Source organism: Sceloporus occidentalis, unplaced genomic scaffold (assembly GCF_023333645.1).
Source record: "Sceloporus occidentalis isolate IW3139 unplaced genomic scaffold, rSceOcc1.0.p SCAF_2, whole genome shotgun sequence".
Taxonomy (NCBI): Eukaryota; Metazoa; Chordata; class Lepidosauria; order Squamata; family Phrynosomatidae; genus Sceloporus; species Sceloporus occidentalis.
In genome coordinates, this window is record NW_028316982.1 from 58351876 (window position 1) to 58370542 (window position 18667).

Genomic DNA, 18667 nt, shown 5'->3' on the forward strand with positions numbered 1-18667 from the left:
CCATGAAACTGTTAGAGACACATGAACTTGCTAGAAAAGGAAGGTATCAGATTCCACTGAGATGCTTGTATGGATGTGAAATGTCTCACGCTCCTGACTATGGCATAGGTAGAGAACCCATGAGCTTGGAAAGAAGAGTGCTGAGACTGTGGGTAGCATTAGCATCATTGCCAGTTGTGTAGCAGAGCCATGGCTTGCAGGGTCCAATTGCCTGGACTTTGTGTTAAGCAGGGAGGCTGTTTTTTACCAGGTCCCTCAGACTTTCTTTTCCTTCAGGATTAGCAGCAATAGTTATAGTGTATGTTTTGGTTTGGTTTTAGTAGTAATATATTGTTTTTAGCTATTCCTGCACTGATGCAAAGGAACATTTATGTAGTATGGCAGTACAGTCTTGAATGGGCAATTAAGGTGTATTTGCTTTACCCAAAAAGTCAGCTTCTGGTGGTGAAGGTAGAGATGGATTTCTGACATGGATCCACAGGGCTGCCTGAATTTTTACACTTCATGGTGATTAATGAGACATCACTGACTTTCAAATGAAGGATTTTCCCCAAGTAGAGTGTGTCCCTGTTTTCACAGTTTGCGAAAAGCTTTTGGGAATCTAGTAGGATTCCCTGTGTATTTGACCCCTTCTTCTAACTGTGACTAATAGTGTCCACATCTGGAGACTGTATGGCTGATAGAGTGCTTGCTCTGTGATTATGATGCATGTTGGAGATGGTTCTCCAGCCCTTGCTGGCATAGCCCAGTGCTAAAGGAAAATGGTGGTTGTAGCCTCAGAGTCTCTGAAGTGCACATGAAGCAAATAAACCTTGTGGAAATACTCTCAATGGAATTTAAGAAGAAAATACCATGTTGATGAGATGGATTAACAGTGCCTTCTGGAGGCTAGCTTGGAGATCCTGGCAACTTGTCTGAAGCTGTGGGAAAAGACTGGTGGGAGATGCATGGTTTCCCATCTGTAACAGGGTGCTGAGTATAGACAAGTTAATCAAGGAATGAATTGGTTGAACAACATAATTGGTTTTTACAGTGACTCTTAGTGTGGATGATTTAACACAGGTATATTTTTTCACTCTGAGAAGCATGTTCTGGTATTGTTCCATCCTCTGTCCCTTGTACAATATGCCTTCATTATGGCTTTCTTCCAGCCCTTTGTCACACTGTTGTAGAATGACGCACTCGCCTTTCAGACTTGACTGCCTTAATGTGCACAGCAAGCTCTTGGTGGAAAGGGCACACACACGTGTCTTGTTGCCAAAAGCCTTGGTCACTGGCAGTGGGAGTGAACCTTAAAATGCATGCCAATCAGTTTCCAGACATGAGAGACAACAGTAAAGACTGTGCAATAGGCCTGTGGCCTCATCAAAATTCAACCCACATTCATAAAATAGTGAGATCTGTCACCCAAAGGAACAAGCCTGCCCTTGTGCCAGCTAATGCAGGGGGGTGTTCCTATAGGAGCTGCTTTTAAGTTTCCATCTGGCTTTTGAAAACAATTGCCATGTGTTGTAAAGTCCAGTTAATAAGTCAGACAGTAGAACATTGTGATATAATTTAAACAATAAAATCTCTCTGAATTTCATGGAGCAAGGATGTTATAGGAGCCTACTGAGAAATGAACGTTTTGCAAGTGAAGTTGGGAGATAAATATTTATTGTTGTTGTGTGCTTTCACATCATTTCTGACTTATGGCAACCCAACCACAGGGTTTTCTTGGCAAGATTTGTCCACAGGAGATTTCCCATTGTCTTCCCCTGAGGCTGAGAGCATGTGACTTATATAGACAGAAAAAATTGTTTTGGGAAATGATTTAGAATTTGATTTTGGGGGGGATATGTATGCTGTCAGCAATGCTGGAAGTATCTTTCTTGATAGTATCTTACTCTGTTGTGAGCCATTTGTTTGATGGAGTAAAATAGTATTGCATCCAGAAGATGGACAATGTGGAATGTTATCCAGAACTTATCCAGATATATATTTGTTGTTGTCGTGTGCCTTCAGGTCATTTCTGATTTACGGCAACCCTAAAGCAAACCCTATCAAGTAGTTTTAATTAGAAGTGGGATTGTGTATAGCAAAGTCTGAGGAAAACAATATATCCCTCTAACACTGAATAAACCTTGATGACTCTGATGAAGCTGGCTATAGTCCATGCAAACTCCTGAAGTAATAAATGTCTTGGATTTTACAATGCTATTAGACTCCCCTTCGGGAGTTGTTTAAATGCTAGCCAGTGGCTGAGATTATGGAAACAGGCCCCTGTTGGTTGACAAAGGAATGCAGCAGGGAGAGGGCTGTGCTCTATATTTTCCTTTTTTAAAAAAAAAAAAAAAAAGAAAAAGCCAAAAGCCTGGGAAATGCCAGGGCTGGGGTTACTGGGCCCCAGGAATCTGCATGTGAACCTGAGCCAGGGGATTGGCCTGAATGAGGCAGACAATAGCAAGTGGGAGGGAAAACCAGGAGCTGGTGCTGCCTGAACTCAGATGAGCCACCCCCAGAGGATTAGAGGGCACAGGCTGCTTAGCAAAAATATCGTTTTCATTCCATTTTACACACACACACACACACACACACACAATGTACAATTAGACAAGAAACGATGATACTATCAACAAAAATAGGCAAAGAATTACATAAACAAAAAGTTAGAAAACAAAAAGGGAAAAAAACTAATTGATAAAAATATAAACATCAAATAACCTCTGACAACAAAGACACAAAATATCCATCCCATGGAAACTCTTGCCCATTAGACTCAATGCAGGGAGCTGTGCCTTGCTCACTCTTCCAGGGAGCTTCACTGTGGCAATCACTTCCAGGGCACAAATGAGCAAAGATGTGCCCAGGTTAAGAGGAGTGGTGGAGTTTTGTTTGGGCAAGGCCCACACTCTCAGCCTCAGAAGATGGCAATGGCAAACCTTCTCTGAAGAAATCTTGCTAAGAAAACCCAATGAAGATAGTGAATTCTTTCCTCTGCTATGACCATGACTATGAAAACAAGACATAGTGTGTAGAGAGGTCTTGTAGCCCCTTTGAGACTAACTGAAAGAAAAAAAGTTGGCAGCATGAGCTTTCATAAAGTCTACTTCCTCAGGTGCATTTGGTGGAGTGCAAAGTCAGGGACAGATCTATATATGGTATTGGTGTATGAGAAGGTCCATTCCAATTCAAAAGAGTCCTTTGTGTGCGGAATTGAAATGGCAGGTCCAGTTTTAACAATGGTCATTGATGAACAAAGGCAGAAGAGAGAAAAACATAGGCAGCAGCATTACATGGGTGCATTCCTAGCTCAGCTATGAAACCCATTGGGTGATATTGGACAAGCCACGTGCTCTCATCCTCAGGGAAAGGCAATGGCAAACATCCTGTGAACAAATCTTGCCAAGAAAGCCCCATGATAGCCTTAGGGTTGCCATAAATCAGAAATGAGTTGATGGCACACAACAGCACCAAGGAAGCTTCTCAGTCTCCTGGCCTTTTATTCAAAGCTGGGAAGTTACTTTTGAGAGCATAAGGAGTGTATCAGACAAGGGAAATTGGAAGTATAATCCAATGGCAATCTTGAGGTTTCATGTTATTACGTGAAAGGTGATCACACACAATTTTGGGCAATGGCAAGCTATTTTTGGGCAGTGGGAAGTCAGTTCGAATGCAATTCGAATTCACATAAATTCTGAAAATGAATTGAAATATTTTTGTGTCTTATGTATTTTATATTTTTATGTTTTATAATAAAAATTTAAATAAAAAAGAATTCACATACATTTGCTGAACTAGCAAATTCAGGTGAGTGCGTTCTGGACCCACTTTCTTTTCATTCAAAATTAAGAGAAATTCCTCCCGTGTGATAAACTCCTAAGTCCCCAAATCCTCCAGCTGCTGTGGCCAGTAGCCTTGCTGTGGGGGGATTCTGGGAGTTATAGTTCTAGGACATGAGTTGTAGGACACGTACTAGAAAGGCTGGCCATAGATCCTCATTTTCCAGAGCATGCCCTATCTTTCCACCTTCTAGAGGAATTCCAAAATGCCCTCCCTTTGGAGCAGGACTACAGTGGATTAATTTCTAATTCTATGAGTGTTTTTAGCTTTTCTTTGCTGATGTCCTCCATCTCAGCCTTGTCCCTGGGACGAATCTCAAAATGTCCTCCATTTGGAGCAGGACTAGGATGGATTGGTGTTTCTATGAGTGTTGTTTTTTAAAAAAGCTTTTCTTTGCTCATGTCCAAGGCCCTGCGTAGAAGGAATTCCAAAATGCCCTCCATTTTAATCATGATTAGGAAGCATGGCTTGAGATTTCTATAAGAGTGTTTTTTTATTAGCTTTTCTTGGCCCCTGCCCTCCTCTTCAGCCTTCTGTCCAGGAGGAGTTCCAAAATACCCTTCTTGGTTCTTTGCTATGGCCCAAGACGCTTAAAGCAGTGCCAAACCGAGTTATTTCTCCAGTGTGGAGGCAGCTGATGGGTCCCAGCCATGGGCTGCCTGTGGAGCCTGGGAGAGGGGGAGAGGGAGGAAGGCAAGGCAGGGATTCCCAGCTCCGGGCTTTGGCTCTGGCCATCTGCTCCCGCCCCTTGAGATGCTAATCGGGACCCCTCTGCTTTGAGCCCCCGGCCCCTTCCGCGCAGCCGGAGAGGAGGAGGAGAGGAGGAGGAGGAGGCAGCAGGTGAGGAGGAGGAGGAGGAGGAGGAGGAGGAGGCAGGGACGCTGGGCCTCTGCTGAGGGAGCCAGGTAAGGAACGGGGGGAATGGTCGGTGGAAAGGTACCAGGAGGGGGTTAGGGTTGGGTTGGCTCTCCTTCTCCTTGCCCCCCCCCACCCCTCCCAGGGTGACCAGATGCCCTTAAGGCCAAGGCATCACAAAAATGTGGAAGATGGAGGGCAGGACCAAAGGGGAGCTCAGAAGAAGACTCCCAGAGAAGGCAAATGCCTGCTTCTGCTAAGCAGCATACATTTGGGCCTCCCTCCTGGACAGAAGGCTGAAATGGAGGATAAAAGCTTTTAAAACCCTGTCTCTCGTAGCAATGCAACTGTATGCTTCAGAGGGATGCTTAAAATGGAGGGCGTTTTTAGGAGTTGCTCCTAGGTTGCAGTGGAAGGCAGGATCCGATTTTAAAAACATGACTGCAAACACCAGTTCGTGCTTTCTTAGCCCTGCTCCAAATGGAGGGCGTTTGGGGATTCGTCCTGGAGAGCAGGTGGGGATGTAGGATGTGAAGCACCCAAGGAAAGCACAAAACACTCCTCTAGAAAAGGGAAATGCCTGCTTCTCAGTCCCGCTGAGCGGCATGCATTTTGGCATTCGTCCTGGACAGAAGGCTGAAATGGAGGATGTGATCAAGTCAAAGCTCAAAAACAGTCATAGGAATAGAGGTCCATGCTTCTTAGTGATGCTCCAAAGGGAAGGCATTTTGGGATTCCTCCTGGACAGAAGGCTGAAATGGAAGACATGACTAAAGAAAATCTAAAAACACTCCTAGAAAAATAAATTAAATCTAAATATAAATGTATAGAAATATGAATTCAGGCTTCTTAGTCCTGCTCGAAAGGAGGACATTTTGGAATTCCTCCTGGACAGGTGGAGATGTAAGACCTGATCAAATAAAAGCTAAAGACACTCATAGAAATGCAAATGTATGCTTCTCAGTCATTCTTAGAATGGAAGTCATTTTGGAATTCCTCCTGGACAGAAAGGGAGGGCCTGGCCTGGAAAAGGAGGACCTCTGGTCACCGCTGAGCTCAAAACACTCATAGCAATAAAAATCCATGCTTCTTAGTCCTGCTCCAAGCTTGCTCCCTCCTCAGTATGACATCCCTTCAAATATTTAAACAGGGCCAGGAGTAAAGGTTTTCACTTTTTGTCTTGCTCTACACCTCTTGCTTTTTCTTTACTGTTGTAGCTGTGTACCTTCAAGTCATTTACGACTTATGGGGGTCATGGGCTTTCTTGGCAAGATTGGTTCGGAGGAGGATTGCCATTGCCTTCTCCTGAGGCTGAGAGGATGTGACATGCCTGAGGTCACCCAGTGGGTTTCATGGCAGAGCTGGGATTTGAACCCTGGTCTCCCACACTCAAACCACTACCCCACGCTGGTTCTCTTCTTTCTTCAAACAGAGGTGCATTTGTTGTCGTGTGCCTTTAACGCAACCCTTTTCTTGGCAAGGTTTGTTCAGAAGAGGTTTGCCTCTACCTACCTCTGAGGCTGAGAGAGTGTGATTTGCCTGAGGTCACCCAGTGGGTTTCCATGGCAGGGAATTGAACCCTGGTCTCCAGAATCGCAGCCCAACCCTCAAAGCACTAGCCATGCTGGGTCTCTTCAATATTTCACAGATGAAGATTGAGCCCTGTGTGGTCAAAGTGGCAAAAGTTATCAAACCAATCAGCTAAGAAAGGCATGCCACAGTTTGCTTTTGCCAGAACCAACTGAGAAGGACAAAATCGGTGACCAGACATCCTAACCATGAGAGAGGACAGGGAACCACAAAATGTAGGACATTCAAGAAAAATGTAGAACATTGACCCCCAACAAAACTAGCAAAAATAAACAAGGGAAAAGTAACTGCTGGAAATGTGATATTAGAATGGGAATGCTATATTATATGTGGTGGCAGTGTAAAAAAGCCAAAAAATTCTGGGAAGAAATTCATAAAAAAATTAAAGAAGTGTTAAAGAAAAATATCCCACTGGAACCAGAATGTTTTTTGCTAAATTTAACAGATATAATAGCAGATAATCTTGTACAGGATGAAATAAGTATATTACTCTATATGGTAACTGCTGCCCGTAGGATTTATGCAAAACATTGGAAATCAAATACAGTACCATCAGTAGACAAGTGGATTAGAAAACTGAATGATCTAGCCATATTAGATAATTGGTCAATGTACCAAACTAAAAGAACAAGTCAACAATATGTAGATAAATGGGAAGAAGTGTCAAAATTGTGGGAAAACAAGATAAGATGACAAAACATTAAAAGATGAAAAGATAGATTTTGTATAATTTCAATTTAGAAAATTAAAAGAAAGAAAGAAAGTATACTTGGGGAAGACTTAAGAAACTTAGGTGACATCCAGACCGGCACTTTGCACTGGCCTGGATATGTGCTTGGGTTGCCTTGGGGTGTTCTTTACAGACGCCCCGCAACCCTAGCATGTAACCACAGCATCAAAATGGCAGCACCTTGTCTACACGGGCGCCGCCATTATGACGTCACGGCCGTGCCGCAGCCAAACGGCACAGTGTGGGCGTGACGTGTGCGTGCCGCAGCAGGACGCTTGTTGCTCCCTTTCAGCAGCACCGGAAGGAGCTCCAAAACGGAGCTCCTTTCGCTGTGGGTATCGCTGGTGCAGCCTTTACTGCGTCAGTAATACAAAAGAGAAAAGGTCCAAGTGCCGCTGTCGGGGTGTCCTTGGGGCGTTTTGCCACTTCCCCAAGGCCTGGAAAAGCAGCGGATTGAGGCCTCCAGGGTTACTGCTGTGGCCGCTGAGGCCCTGATCTGTCAGGGAAAGGGACAGGTGCAGGCCACCCCAAAGCGGCGGTCTATATCCCGCCATAGTAATATTACAAAAATAATATAAGTTAATGTATAATACAATAAAGAATGTATAGTACAATATAAATTCTGCAATGAGGGAATGTATTTGTTGATTTGGTTTTCTGTATTTTCATCTCTGTATTGAAATAAATAAAAAAAGAAATAAAAAAAAGAAAAATGTAGAACACGATCAAGTAAAAGCTCAAAAACACTTATAGAAATATAAATTCATACTTCGTAGTCATGTTCAAAATGGAGGACATTTTGAAATTTCACCTGGACCGAAGGTTGAAGTGCACGGCATGTCCTGGAAAAAGAAGACATCTGGTCACCCTGGGCAAAATCTCCCTCCTCCCACTGAGCAACTGGAGTAAGATGGGGGTTTGAGAAAGAAATGGGGGAAGGGAGGTGTTTTAAAACCAGCTGAAAAGTGGGACAACAGAAGATCCATTGGGACAGTTGGAGAGTATGCATGCATGTAAATACAATGAGGCTCCAGTTTTCGAAAGTTCCCACCATGATAGGTTCATGTCCAAGCAAGGGAAAGTTCTCTTTCGGACTACAACTCCCCAAATCCACCTGCCACATACTGGCATAGAGTTGTGGGAGTTGTAATCCAAAGAAGAACTTCCACATTTTGATTTGTGTTCATGCCCCTTTGTTGTTTTGTCTGCTGCTCTTGAATTTGAGCTCTTGAAAAATGCAAAATCTCTAGACACTGATAACAATTGCACTTCTCCCCCCCTCCTCCTTATTTGCACTTTTACTAATGTAGAAAAAAAGTCTACTTTTTCATTTGTGTATCTGTAATTTTAACAAATAACTCAAGTGGCGTTAGCAAGTTGGAGTTTAGGGCTGTATTCTTTGTCAGTTAGCTCAAAAGGACATGATTTTTTCCCCTTGTTGCTAGCCTTCACCAGCCTTTTGCTCTACAGATGTGTTCAACTACAACTCCCATCATTTCCAGGCAACATGCTCCTGGGATTATGGAAGTTGTAATCCAGCATATCAACCATGCAACAAGTGGGGTAGACTGCTTTTCATCTACACAGTTCTGTTCTCAGTAGTCTTCTAGACCAGTGCTACTCAAATTGGTGGTCCTTGGACTGATGTCAGTCTCTGAGCTGCTGGTCCCTGACAAGTTTCCAGGGGAAAAGAAGAAGCAATTTGTAGCCAATTGGCACAAGTATGGTCATTGGAAGAAAATAATGGCTGGTCCATTGGATAGCTTGAGAAGCCCTGTCCCAGGCAACTCCTTGTCTAAAATGTTTTATTAAGTCTGGTACTGCTTGGCATGTGGCCAGCAGGCAGGCCATAGTAAACACAATAGTTTGAGGGGTTGTCTACGCTGTTGAAATACAGTGGGCCCTTGTTGTCTGCTGGGGTTTGGTTCCAGGACCGCCTGTGGATAACAAAATCTGTGGATGCTCAAGTCCCATTAAATATAATGGCAAACAAAATGTGTCCCTTATATAAAATGTAAAATCAAGGTTTGCTATTTGGAATTTATATTTTTAGGAATATTTTCAATTCGTGGATGCTTGAATGCATGGATTAAAAAATCTGTGGATAAGAAGGGCCAACTGTACTCCTCACTTGCTGTGCACTTGCCCCTGGCTGAACACATGCTGTACAGCTCGTTCAGGGTCAAAGCCCGCAAGGGAAGAAAAAACATGTTTATTCTGGGCTTTCCTAATAATGCAGATAATTGGATGTGTGTGGCTGCATTCCAAAATAGTTTCAGATTGCTTGCAGGGGGAGGAAATGAATGGGCAGGTGGGAGGGCTCGCAGGTCACATTACTTTTTCCCGCCAGGAAGTTCCCAAGTGGAGGCTACAAGTGGGAGCAGCACGAGCACCATTTTTTTTCTTAAAAGGCTGCTGCCGGCGTGCGGATAATCACTCACTCGCTCATCTCAGAGTTTTCAGTCATTGGACGTACATACAGCAAACCTGCACAATGGCTGAATCCATGCAGATCAAAAGGAGAGGAGGCAGAGGAATTTCCTGGACCAGACAGGAAACTCTGGATTTGATCTCCTTGTGGGGTGAAGAAAAAGTCCAGGAACAACTCCGAGATTGTCATCGAAACATCAATGTTTTTGAAAAAATTGCAGAGAAAATGCAAGAAAAATCACATGATCGCACTGCTGAAGAATGCCGCACAAAGAGCAAAGCACTCCGAAAGCAGTACCGGGAGGTCACGGACCACATTTCACAGAATGGAGGTGGTACAGTGACTATGCCTTTTTTTGAACAGCTGCATGCCATTCTTGGCGGCGATGCCACCATCCACCCAAAGCATGTTGTATGGAGCGCAACCATCCCTCATGTGCCTGTAGGGCAGGCCCCCTCCGTACAACCCATCTTAGCTTCCACCCATGATAAAGACTTGCAGGACCTCTTTGGCGCTGAACAAGGTACTGTATCAATCCCTAGGGTATAAGAGCTTTCTTTGGTGGGCAGAACTGCAATGGGCCCTCAAATGGTGTTTGGGTGATAGCCTTATTGCTGCTGTACTTCTTTGTAGGTCATGCTGACCTCACTCACACTCTGGATGAGGAGACAGTGGTGACCTTGTGTCCAGTGGATCCAGAACCCAACCCACCATCTGTTTCCTTGGCAGAGACCAGCATTCCTTGCTCTACCCTAGCTAGTGAAACCAGGGAACCAGATTCAGGCTATGAACTTATGTGGAGTTCTGGAGCACCCGAGCATGGTAAAACCTCCTTTCTATTATTTTCACTATATGTACATGTACGTGTTTTGCCCCTTGCTCCAAATTCATGACATAAAAGGCACTTAAACTCTGTAGTTTCAACTCTATAGAATTATCTATAGTTGCTGACACCCAAACTCGAGAGAGCAAATGCATGGAGATTTCTTTGCATGTATGGGAGATGTTGTGCATGTGCACTGCCTTAAAAGGCTTTCCTCCTCCCAACCCAAAAAATATTTTTATGGTTTATATTGCAGATGTTTCTGTTGCCAACCATACGACCATAATATCTCCAGCAGAAAGGCTTGCTGAGCACCGCAGACGAAGGGAGCGACGGACGGCGCGGGACAATGTTGACCGTCTCATAGACCATGGCACAGAGCAAATGAATCGCCTCCTCACCCATTTACGGGAAGAGGGGAAAGAGTATTTTGCTTTTAGAAAGAGGGAGGAGGAGAGGCAGAGGATTGAGGAGGAGAGGGCCAGCAGGGATAGGGAGCGCATCACTAACTGTATAGAGATGCAGACTGCGCTTCTGGATAAACTTGTACAGTACATAACCTGTCAGGATAAAGCTGAAAAGGGAAATGTGCAGGAAAAGAGACAGCCATCATCCCATTCAGAAATTGTAGCTGATGGTCTGTCTGAGAATGATGTTCCAGGGACCTCTGCAACACTCTCACAAGTGCCACAATTAGTTACGACCACTAGGAAAGGTGTCCGGCAGAGAAAGGTGCTTACTCCTTACTCCACATAATCAACAATGGTCCCCTAAAATTTACTCTCATTGCATATGCCTTTATGCTTGGTATTTGCAAATAGTCAAGTCTAACAACTTCAAAAATATGTGTATGTCCACACACAACACACATGCACACATATATATGTATGCATGTCTTTATACGTGTGTGTGTATGTGTCTAATTTTAACTACCTTATGGCATTGCCTAAAATTAGTTTAATATTTGGATTGTTTGTATACTTATAAATATATATACATAAATAAACATATGTTTGTTGTTGATACTGAATTTCTAAAAATTATACATATGTTCATACTGAAATATGGGGGGTATAGGGAGGAAGTGGATGGTGATGAGGGTAGGGAATCTGAACCTGGTTTTCCTTCTTAAAAAAAGATTATCTAGAAAAAGTATTACTCATTTAATCAGACATTATTTTATTACAGAAAGAAAGGGGACTAACAGAAGGAAAAAGGTTATATTTTTCAGGTGAAGGAAATGAGAAAGAAAGGGTAATATTTTGGGGGTAAAATAAGACATGCAGTGATATTTACATGGAAAGCAGGTATTTAAAGAATGAGGGAAGGATAAAGAAGGCACCATGGGTGATGGAGGAGGAGAATGGGAAACTACAGATGAGAGCCCCAGGCTGCTGCTGCATTTCCTGGAGAGGCTGTTCTGTTCTTTTCAGGGACCCCACTACAGCAGACACTCCAGGGATTGCACTGTAAAGAAGACAATATGGAGTGGTTTTAAAGGCAGCTATATTGAAATTATGTCACTATACTATTATTGGCAAGGACCCAGGATGTACTTTATGTCAGAGTAGTTAGCACCATGAACATCCTATAGTTCATCTCCCACCCTCCAAATAAACATGCCTTACCACGTTCCCTCTGCTGACATAGGCTCCACAGACTACCTGCTGGATTCCTGTTCTGCAACCTGTTGCCTGCTGATCACAAAAGGTGACCATTGGAAACAGATTGATGCAGGGCATTAATAATCTTTTGAGGAGGGGTTAGTCACTCTAATTGGCTATATTACAGGACACAACTCATGGAAAGGCCAGATTTTTCCTCCTCCCCTGGAACTGCAGCACCCTTCTTGGAAATAGAGGATGGAGAGGTGAATGGCTACTTCAAGTCCCATGGGTGTCTACAAACCCCCAGGCAACAGCTGTTAAGAAATTGGTTGAAAACCTATTTAGGGAAGTGGAGAGCACAGAGATGGCATCTAATTTTGTCCTGCAGTTTATCCAGATACTTACCTGGTGGTCAGCAATCACTCCAACTGGGCCATGCCACACTCTTCGATGAGGGCATTGAGATCCCCTGTTTGGAGCGGGAAGTACTATTAAAGTCCTCCAGAGTTTTTGTTTTGTTTTTTAAAGTGCCTTCAGCACTTTAAAATTGATGCAGCACTGGATTGGAGCATGCTGAATTCACTGCTACAAGGCTCTGGCCACAGCAATAAAATATTTTTTATTGAAGTGGCTGGTACTGGTCATAATTCTGTTGGCACTATCAGCCTGGAACAAGGTGATCAGCAGGAGGGTTGTTTCCTGCCTCCTCCAATTTGCAATTTCGCCAGAGTTGCCTCTGTGCTCCTTTGGCAACAAAAATTCACACATGTTTATATGTATCCCCATTATTCCAGATATGGCTAGAGAATCCAGCAACAAATCCCATAACTTTGATGAATTGTTGTTCCTTTTCTTAAAAAGCCTCCAGTATTAGCCAGTGGAGAATCAGCTCCAAAACACCTATTGGCAATCAAGGAGGGCAGGTTAACACACAACAACAAACTGCCATTCATGTGGATAAACACTGTTTTATTTTAAAAATATATATATGTTATTTCTGTGAAATTCAGACACCACATTGCTGCAAAGCTGTTTACACAATAACTGTTTTCCATTATTGCCAGACCATCCTGGCTTCTTCTGTGCTGCCGTCATGCACTTTTGGCAGCAAATGTGCACACACACATTTGTTTCCTTGCAATTTCGGATAGGGCCAAAGTAGCTGGCAACCAAGCTCACTTTAGATTGATCATTTCATAAAAAAACAATAATAACCACAGGTATTACAATAATTGTCATTGCTATTACTATTATTGATGTTTTATTGCAATCAGTTATGAAGCAGATTCCCTTTCTTAACAAATGTTTATTTTAGCAAACAACAACCATAAGTAGAAATAACATTCAATTCCAAAATGACATATTTCACAGAGGAAATTTAACCCATTACATTTTTGTAGCCAAAAACTGGTTTGCAGGGGCTTTCCAAACTTGTTCCTCCTCCTCTTTTTTAATGTGGGTCACCCTTCAGAAGCTTTCCCTGTTTCCACAAATGTGAAGAATGATACAGACTGAAATGACTGAGGGTCCATTCTCCTCAGGTACCACCAATGAAGTTGTTAGGCATCACCACTTCACTTTCAGGTGACCAATGCGCTCTTTACCACGTTTCTTGCTCTGTTCAGGTGTTTATTAAGCAAGGAATCAAAGTACAGGCTTATCAGCCACCTCCAAATCAGATAAGCAGTGTCTGAAATAACTATTGGGCCAACCTGTTGGCTCCCAGTTGTGATGGCTGGGTTTTCTGGAAACACCCCAGCCTCCATTAACTCACAAATGGCAGGATTCTGGATGATCCTGGAAACATGATTGCAGATACTCCCCCAAATCTCTACATCAATGAAATGACAGGTCTGGTCAGTAGTGCCCTGGAGAAGAATGGAGTACACGATTGTACATTTGATAAACTCTCTTCCTTATCTCACTGGCAATATTGTCTGACAATTGCACCTACTGCTCCAAACAGCTGTGGAAAACCAAATTCAGAGGCCAGCTGTGATCTGCAGACAATAAAGTGGGAAAGGGGAACACAGAGAGAAGACAATCTGTGCATGTGAACAAACAATTCCAAGCAAAATTTGATTAAAAAAGCACAAATGCAGTTATGTATTATTAGGGTCAAAAGAAGAAGAAGAAGAGAGATTCATTATACCTACCTTATGAGGACCACCTAGGAAAATGGTGTGAAGCTGGAGAATCAACCCCATGGCCAAGACAACTTCCACGAAGATGGCCAAGACAACTTCCACGAAGATGGCTGCCACAGTGGCTCTTCCAACTCCAAACTGCTGTGCAGCAAGTCAGTAGGAGCACCTGTTTCCAAGCAGCCATAAAGCAATGGTTACTCATTCCTCAGCTGAAATGCCCCTCTTCATGTAGGTGTCTCTCTTCTGGGTCTCATGATGGAGCACATCTACCAACCTGAAGACAATCAATTGAGACATCCTGAAGTTCCAGAGCCACTGCCCATCAGACCACATATTCAACTTGGTGCTGGATGGGTCACCCACCAAAAATTAGCCTGTCAGAATCTACAAGGAATGATACTGACTGATGCTACCACGAAAGAAGGATTTGAACACCCATCAAAATGGTGGTATGGAAATGCTTCACATCTCTCTCATGCATTGCTTCAGTACATGCTCATACCTTACATGTGCAGCAATACTGGTTTGCAGCTGGCCAATAATTGCCAGACAAACCACAGTGTTTGCCATAATACAAAAAAGTCTGCAAATGATGGTAAGAATTTGAGTGCAGGAAATTGGACTTGTTTCCTGTGTGTTCCCACCAACTAATGTAGCACAGGAGTGTGTAACAACAAAATTGGAAACGTGTACGTACATACCCCGATGGATGGGAGAAAAAAATAATGAATACCAGCCACACAATTGTGGCTGGAAATAATGTGAATAAAATGGATTTCCTTCTGCTATCTTCCATCGAGGTGACTTCACAGGCAGCGAGTGTGTGGCTGTGTACTCCAAATTAAACTCAGTGTTGTGTAGACAACATGGGCTTGTTACACATTGGGGAATTGTGGGGTTCTGGATTTTTTCAGTATGTATAGATAAGCCCTAACTGAATCAAACCAGTGAAGCTTCTAGATCAGTTTCCTGGATGGCTCACTGGTTTGATGGCTAACTATCCAGTTGCTTTCAAAGAACCGAATCACTCCAAAGAACTGAATCACTGCATATGGACATGTTACTGTATTTGCTGAACAAACTCTGGCAGGTGTAATATTCTGAGACACTCTGAAGAAGGATGCATTGAAATTCCCAATAACAGTTCTTGGCCAGAGCTTGAAAATATTACTTTATTGGACTTCAACTTCCAGAATTTTTCAGCCCACATGGCTATTAGAACAAGTTTAGTTTTTTTAAAAAAATCATTTTATTCCTACTATTGTTTCTGGTAACAGGGAGTTCAATAAGTCAACTACATCTGAAAACAAATATTGCCCTATTTAACTTCTGACTGAGATATTATCATGTTCTAAAGTCACATGAAAGAAGGTGTAAGTATTTCCAGTTATGTTTTCCTTTTCCAGTTATGTATGACTGTGAGCTAATTTCATAGATTCAGTACAAACTATTGACTTGTGTACTTCAGAAGAAAATCTTATTTTCTTAGTTCTTTCTTTTTGAACCTTAAAATGTAATTTTGCATATGCTTGCTTGGGAGTAACCACTGTTGGTCCAACGTATTTAATTGCTGAGATAAAGAACAAGATGGCTCCCATCCCACTGCATATACAGAAACTGGCCAGATTGGAAGCTGGACTTGTTTCAGCACTGGCCACAAATCAGCATACTCCACCATGCAGGAGAATAGAGAGGATCTTAGGGGAAGTATGATAGATCATGTAGTACATGCATCTCTGCTCTTTAGCACCTTACCTTTGCTCTCTGCTCTCCTCCCAACATTTCCTGCTATTGTGTTTCCTTCTGTGTGATACTAGGTCTGGCCCTGGGAATAACTTCCCCAGTATGTATTGAAAATTACCTCAGAGTTCAATGTGCCAATGATTAGGTTACAAAAAGTGCTACTTTTCTATTACTGCCCTCTTCTTTTGTGTGATAAATACTGTTTATTGTTATTTGCCATCAGGTCTGCTTTGATTTATGGCAACATGAATGAGATGCTTCCAAGACCTTCCCTCATCAAATACTCTGCTCAGATCTTGCAAACTCAGGCCAGTGGCCTCCTTGATAATGTACCTGTAGTGTGGTCTTGTATTCCTATCCAGTTGCACTGGGTGTTGTAGTACAAAAATATAACTTCCAAGCTGTGGTTCTACTTGTATTTATATGATTGCAGTGCATAAAACGGATATATTTAAATGAGCTATTCATAACTGTATTCCACCATTTCTGGACTAGTAGCAAGCAAATCTAATATTGCCTGAATCAGTAAAGAATTTTATGGCACAAAGAAATTTATTAAAGCAGGAGCTTTCATGGACTATAGCTCACAAAATTCTTACTATGCTGGGTGTGATAATCAGCTTACTTATGCTTGTGATATCTGCAGCAGTTTCGTCAGTGGCCAACATCTAACAATTTTCACTGTTAGTATTGTTTGAATTAAATTCCCTGCTCCCTTACTGCCTACACTCCCATTCCTAACCATGTGTACTGTGTATGTACTTGAACCTCTGGATCGCATTTCATGCATTTAATGAAAAGGGCAGTTATCCACAGAAGGTCATATTGTAATACAAATCTTAATTGTTAAGGTGCCACCAGATTTGGATGGTGGTGGTCGTTGGTGTTATTATTTCTGCATTTTGCAAAACCGTCTTTCCTAACAGACTTTGCATATAGCTTGACCATCACTTCTTATAGCATGACTATCAACATGCACTTGTGATACCTCATGAAACAAATGATTTGTTATTTGATATAGTGCTCATCATAATGCATCTTTGCACAGATCCATGTGAGAAGTGGGAGGCTAACTGTTGACCTTGTTTGATTATATAGGCAATTAGTTTATGCCACGTCTTACAGAAATCATCTGGTTACTTCATACTTGCTTTGTAAATTTGTCCATCAGTGCCACTTGTTTTAGAGCTGGGGGCGAGGTAACATTTTCTTTTCTGCGTCAGGCAGCAAAATGTCTTGGACCAGTCCTCCTCCCTTTCATTTCCTTGCTGCTGCCAACATACTCATCCTTAACAGTAAAACACATACCACTGTGTGCCCTGACCTGGGTCAGAGAGAGGCTGCCAGAAATGTGGGTGCTGTAACTTGTGTGATTCTGGCAGTTTCTCCTTGCCTTGATGCTAACAATGAGGAGATTGGCTAATTCTAAAAAGCTCTTTCCCTCAGCCAACTGCTGGTCATCTGTAGGTTGGATATGACCCAGAAACTGCAAATTACCTACTGCTGCTATATAAGAAACGTATTGCTGGCTCTAAACCTTGTTCTAACTCTCTTTGCCTCTCTTTCAGAAATGACACTGCTCTCTGCCCAACCGGCATCCCTGGAATCTACAGCTGTTGCAACCACAACACCAAACCCAGAGCAGAGGATGTTGGAAAAGAGGGCAAAGGTCATTGAAGAACTGCTGCAGACAGAGAAGGATTATATCCGAGACCTTGAGATGTGTGTGCAGAAAGTGCTAGTGCCATTGCAGGAAGCACAGGTAAGAAGGGCATGAAACAGGGGTAGGGAGTCTGTGGCACTGGACAGTGGACATTCTATTGACTTCACTGGAGATGGGACATAATTTGGTGATATTAGGATCCATTGGCTGAGATCCTATATAAGCATATGCAACATAAGAATTCCGCATGTAGAACTCCACTATGATTCCCTAGCAAATAGAACCAGGCTAAAGAACTTGTGGTTCTGTATATATTGTTGGACTCCAGCTCCTATCAGATCACCTAGCCTGGCTGATGGAGATCGTGGGTATAGTAGTTCATCAGTCTATGTAAGCTTCCATAGACTTTAGGCTATGGTGTTGAGCTTCAGTGAGGGACACCAGATTTCAAATCTCCACTTGTCTACAAACTTTGGGGTCCATTGTTTTGCAAGGTTGCTGTGAGGAGAAAGGGGCATTTGTTCTGTCCTGAGCTCCTTGGAGGAAGGGCAATATAAAATGTAAATGTAATATGTAATGCAGAAATACAAGTACTTATGTATGCTGTTCCGTGGAATATGGGATGAGCACACAGAAAAAAAAATGTATAAGTGATGCTTGGCTGGAAGGGCTCTTTTCATGAACTTGGAAAAAAGATACATTTTTGGACTGTAGCTTCCAGAATCCTCCAACCAGTGTGGCAACTAGCTCTACTCACTAGAGGGTTGTGGGAGTTGTAGAACAGTTTAGATTATAAGCCTGAGGGCAGGGAACTGTCTAATGAACAATTTATAAGTGGCTTTGAGAGCCTTAGTGGCTGAAGAGTAGGGTATAAATACTCCAAATAAATAAATAATGTGCCAATTCTCTGTTGTCCAACCTACTAGCAATAGTGATGCCATTCTGTGTATACACTGGAGTGTCACTGGGTGCAGGAAAATTTGTTGCTGTTCTTCAGCACTGTTTTATATCTGTAAATAATGAAGGGGAAAGCTATTGTATACTAACTCCTTCAAGGGCCTCTCTTTTGCTGAAAAAGAACTGTGAAGAAAAGCATTATTTTACCTAAGACTTCTTTGCTTTCTCCCAGGTGCCACAGGTAGACTGCGAGGGGCTGTTTGGGAACATTTATGGGGTCATTGCCTTCTCAAAGCAATTACTGAGCACCCTGGAAGCTGCTGATGCTGTTGGTATGTGCTTCATCCAAAGCTGATCTT

The 18667-nt window shown here is 42.7% G+C and overlaps 1 protein-coding gene across 2 annotated transcripts in view; it reads left to right on the forward strand.

Moving 5' to 3' along the window:
* Positions 1–18667, forward strand: part of LOC149318393 (dynamin-binding protein-like) — an 87355-nt gene that overhangs the window by 53191 nt on the left and 15497 nt on the right. The window contains exons 1-3 of one of the 2 annotated variants that reach the window (XM_089509599.1): positions 4682–4727; positions 17317–17510; positions 18541–18640. In XM_089509599.1, coding sequence (XP_089365725.1) covers positions 17319–17510; positions 18541–18640 — 292 coding nt within the window. In that variant the 5' untranslated portion in view covers positions 4682–4727; positions 17317–17318. Of the gene's footprint in view, positions 1–4681; positions 4728–17316; positions 17511–18540; positions 18641–18667 lie in introns of those variants that run through there. The other variant, XM_089509598.1, reaches the window with a different exon arrangement.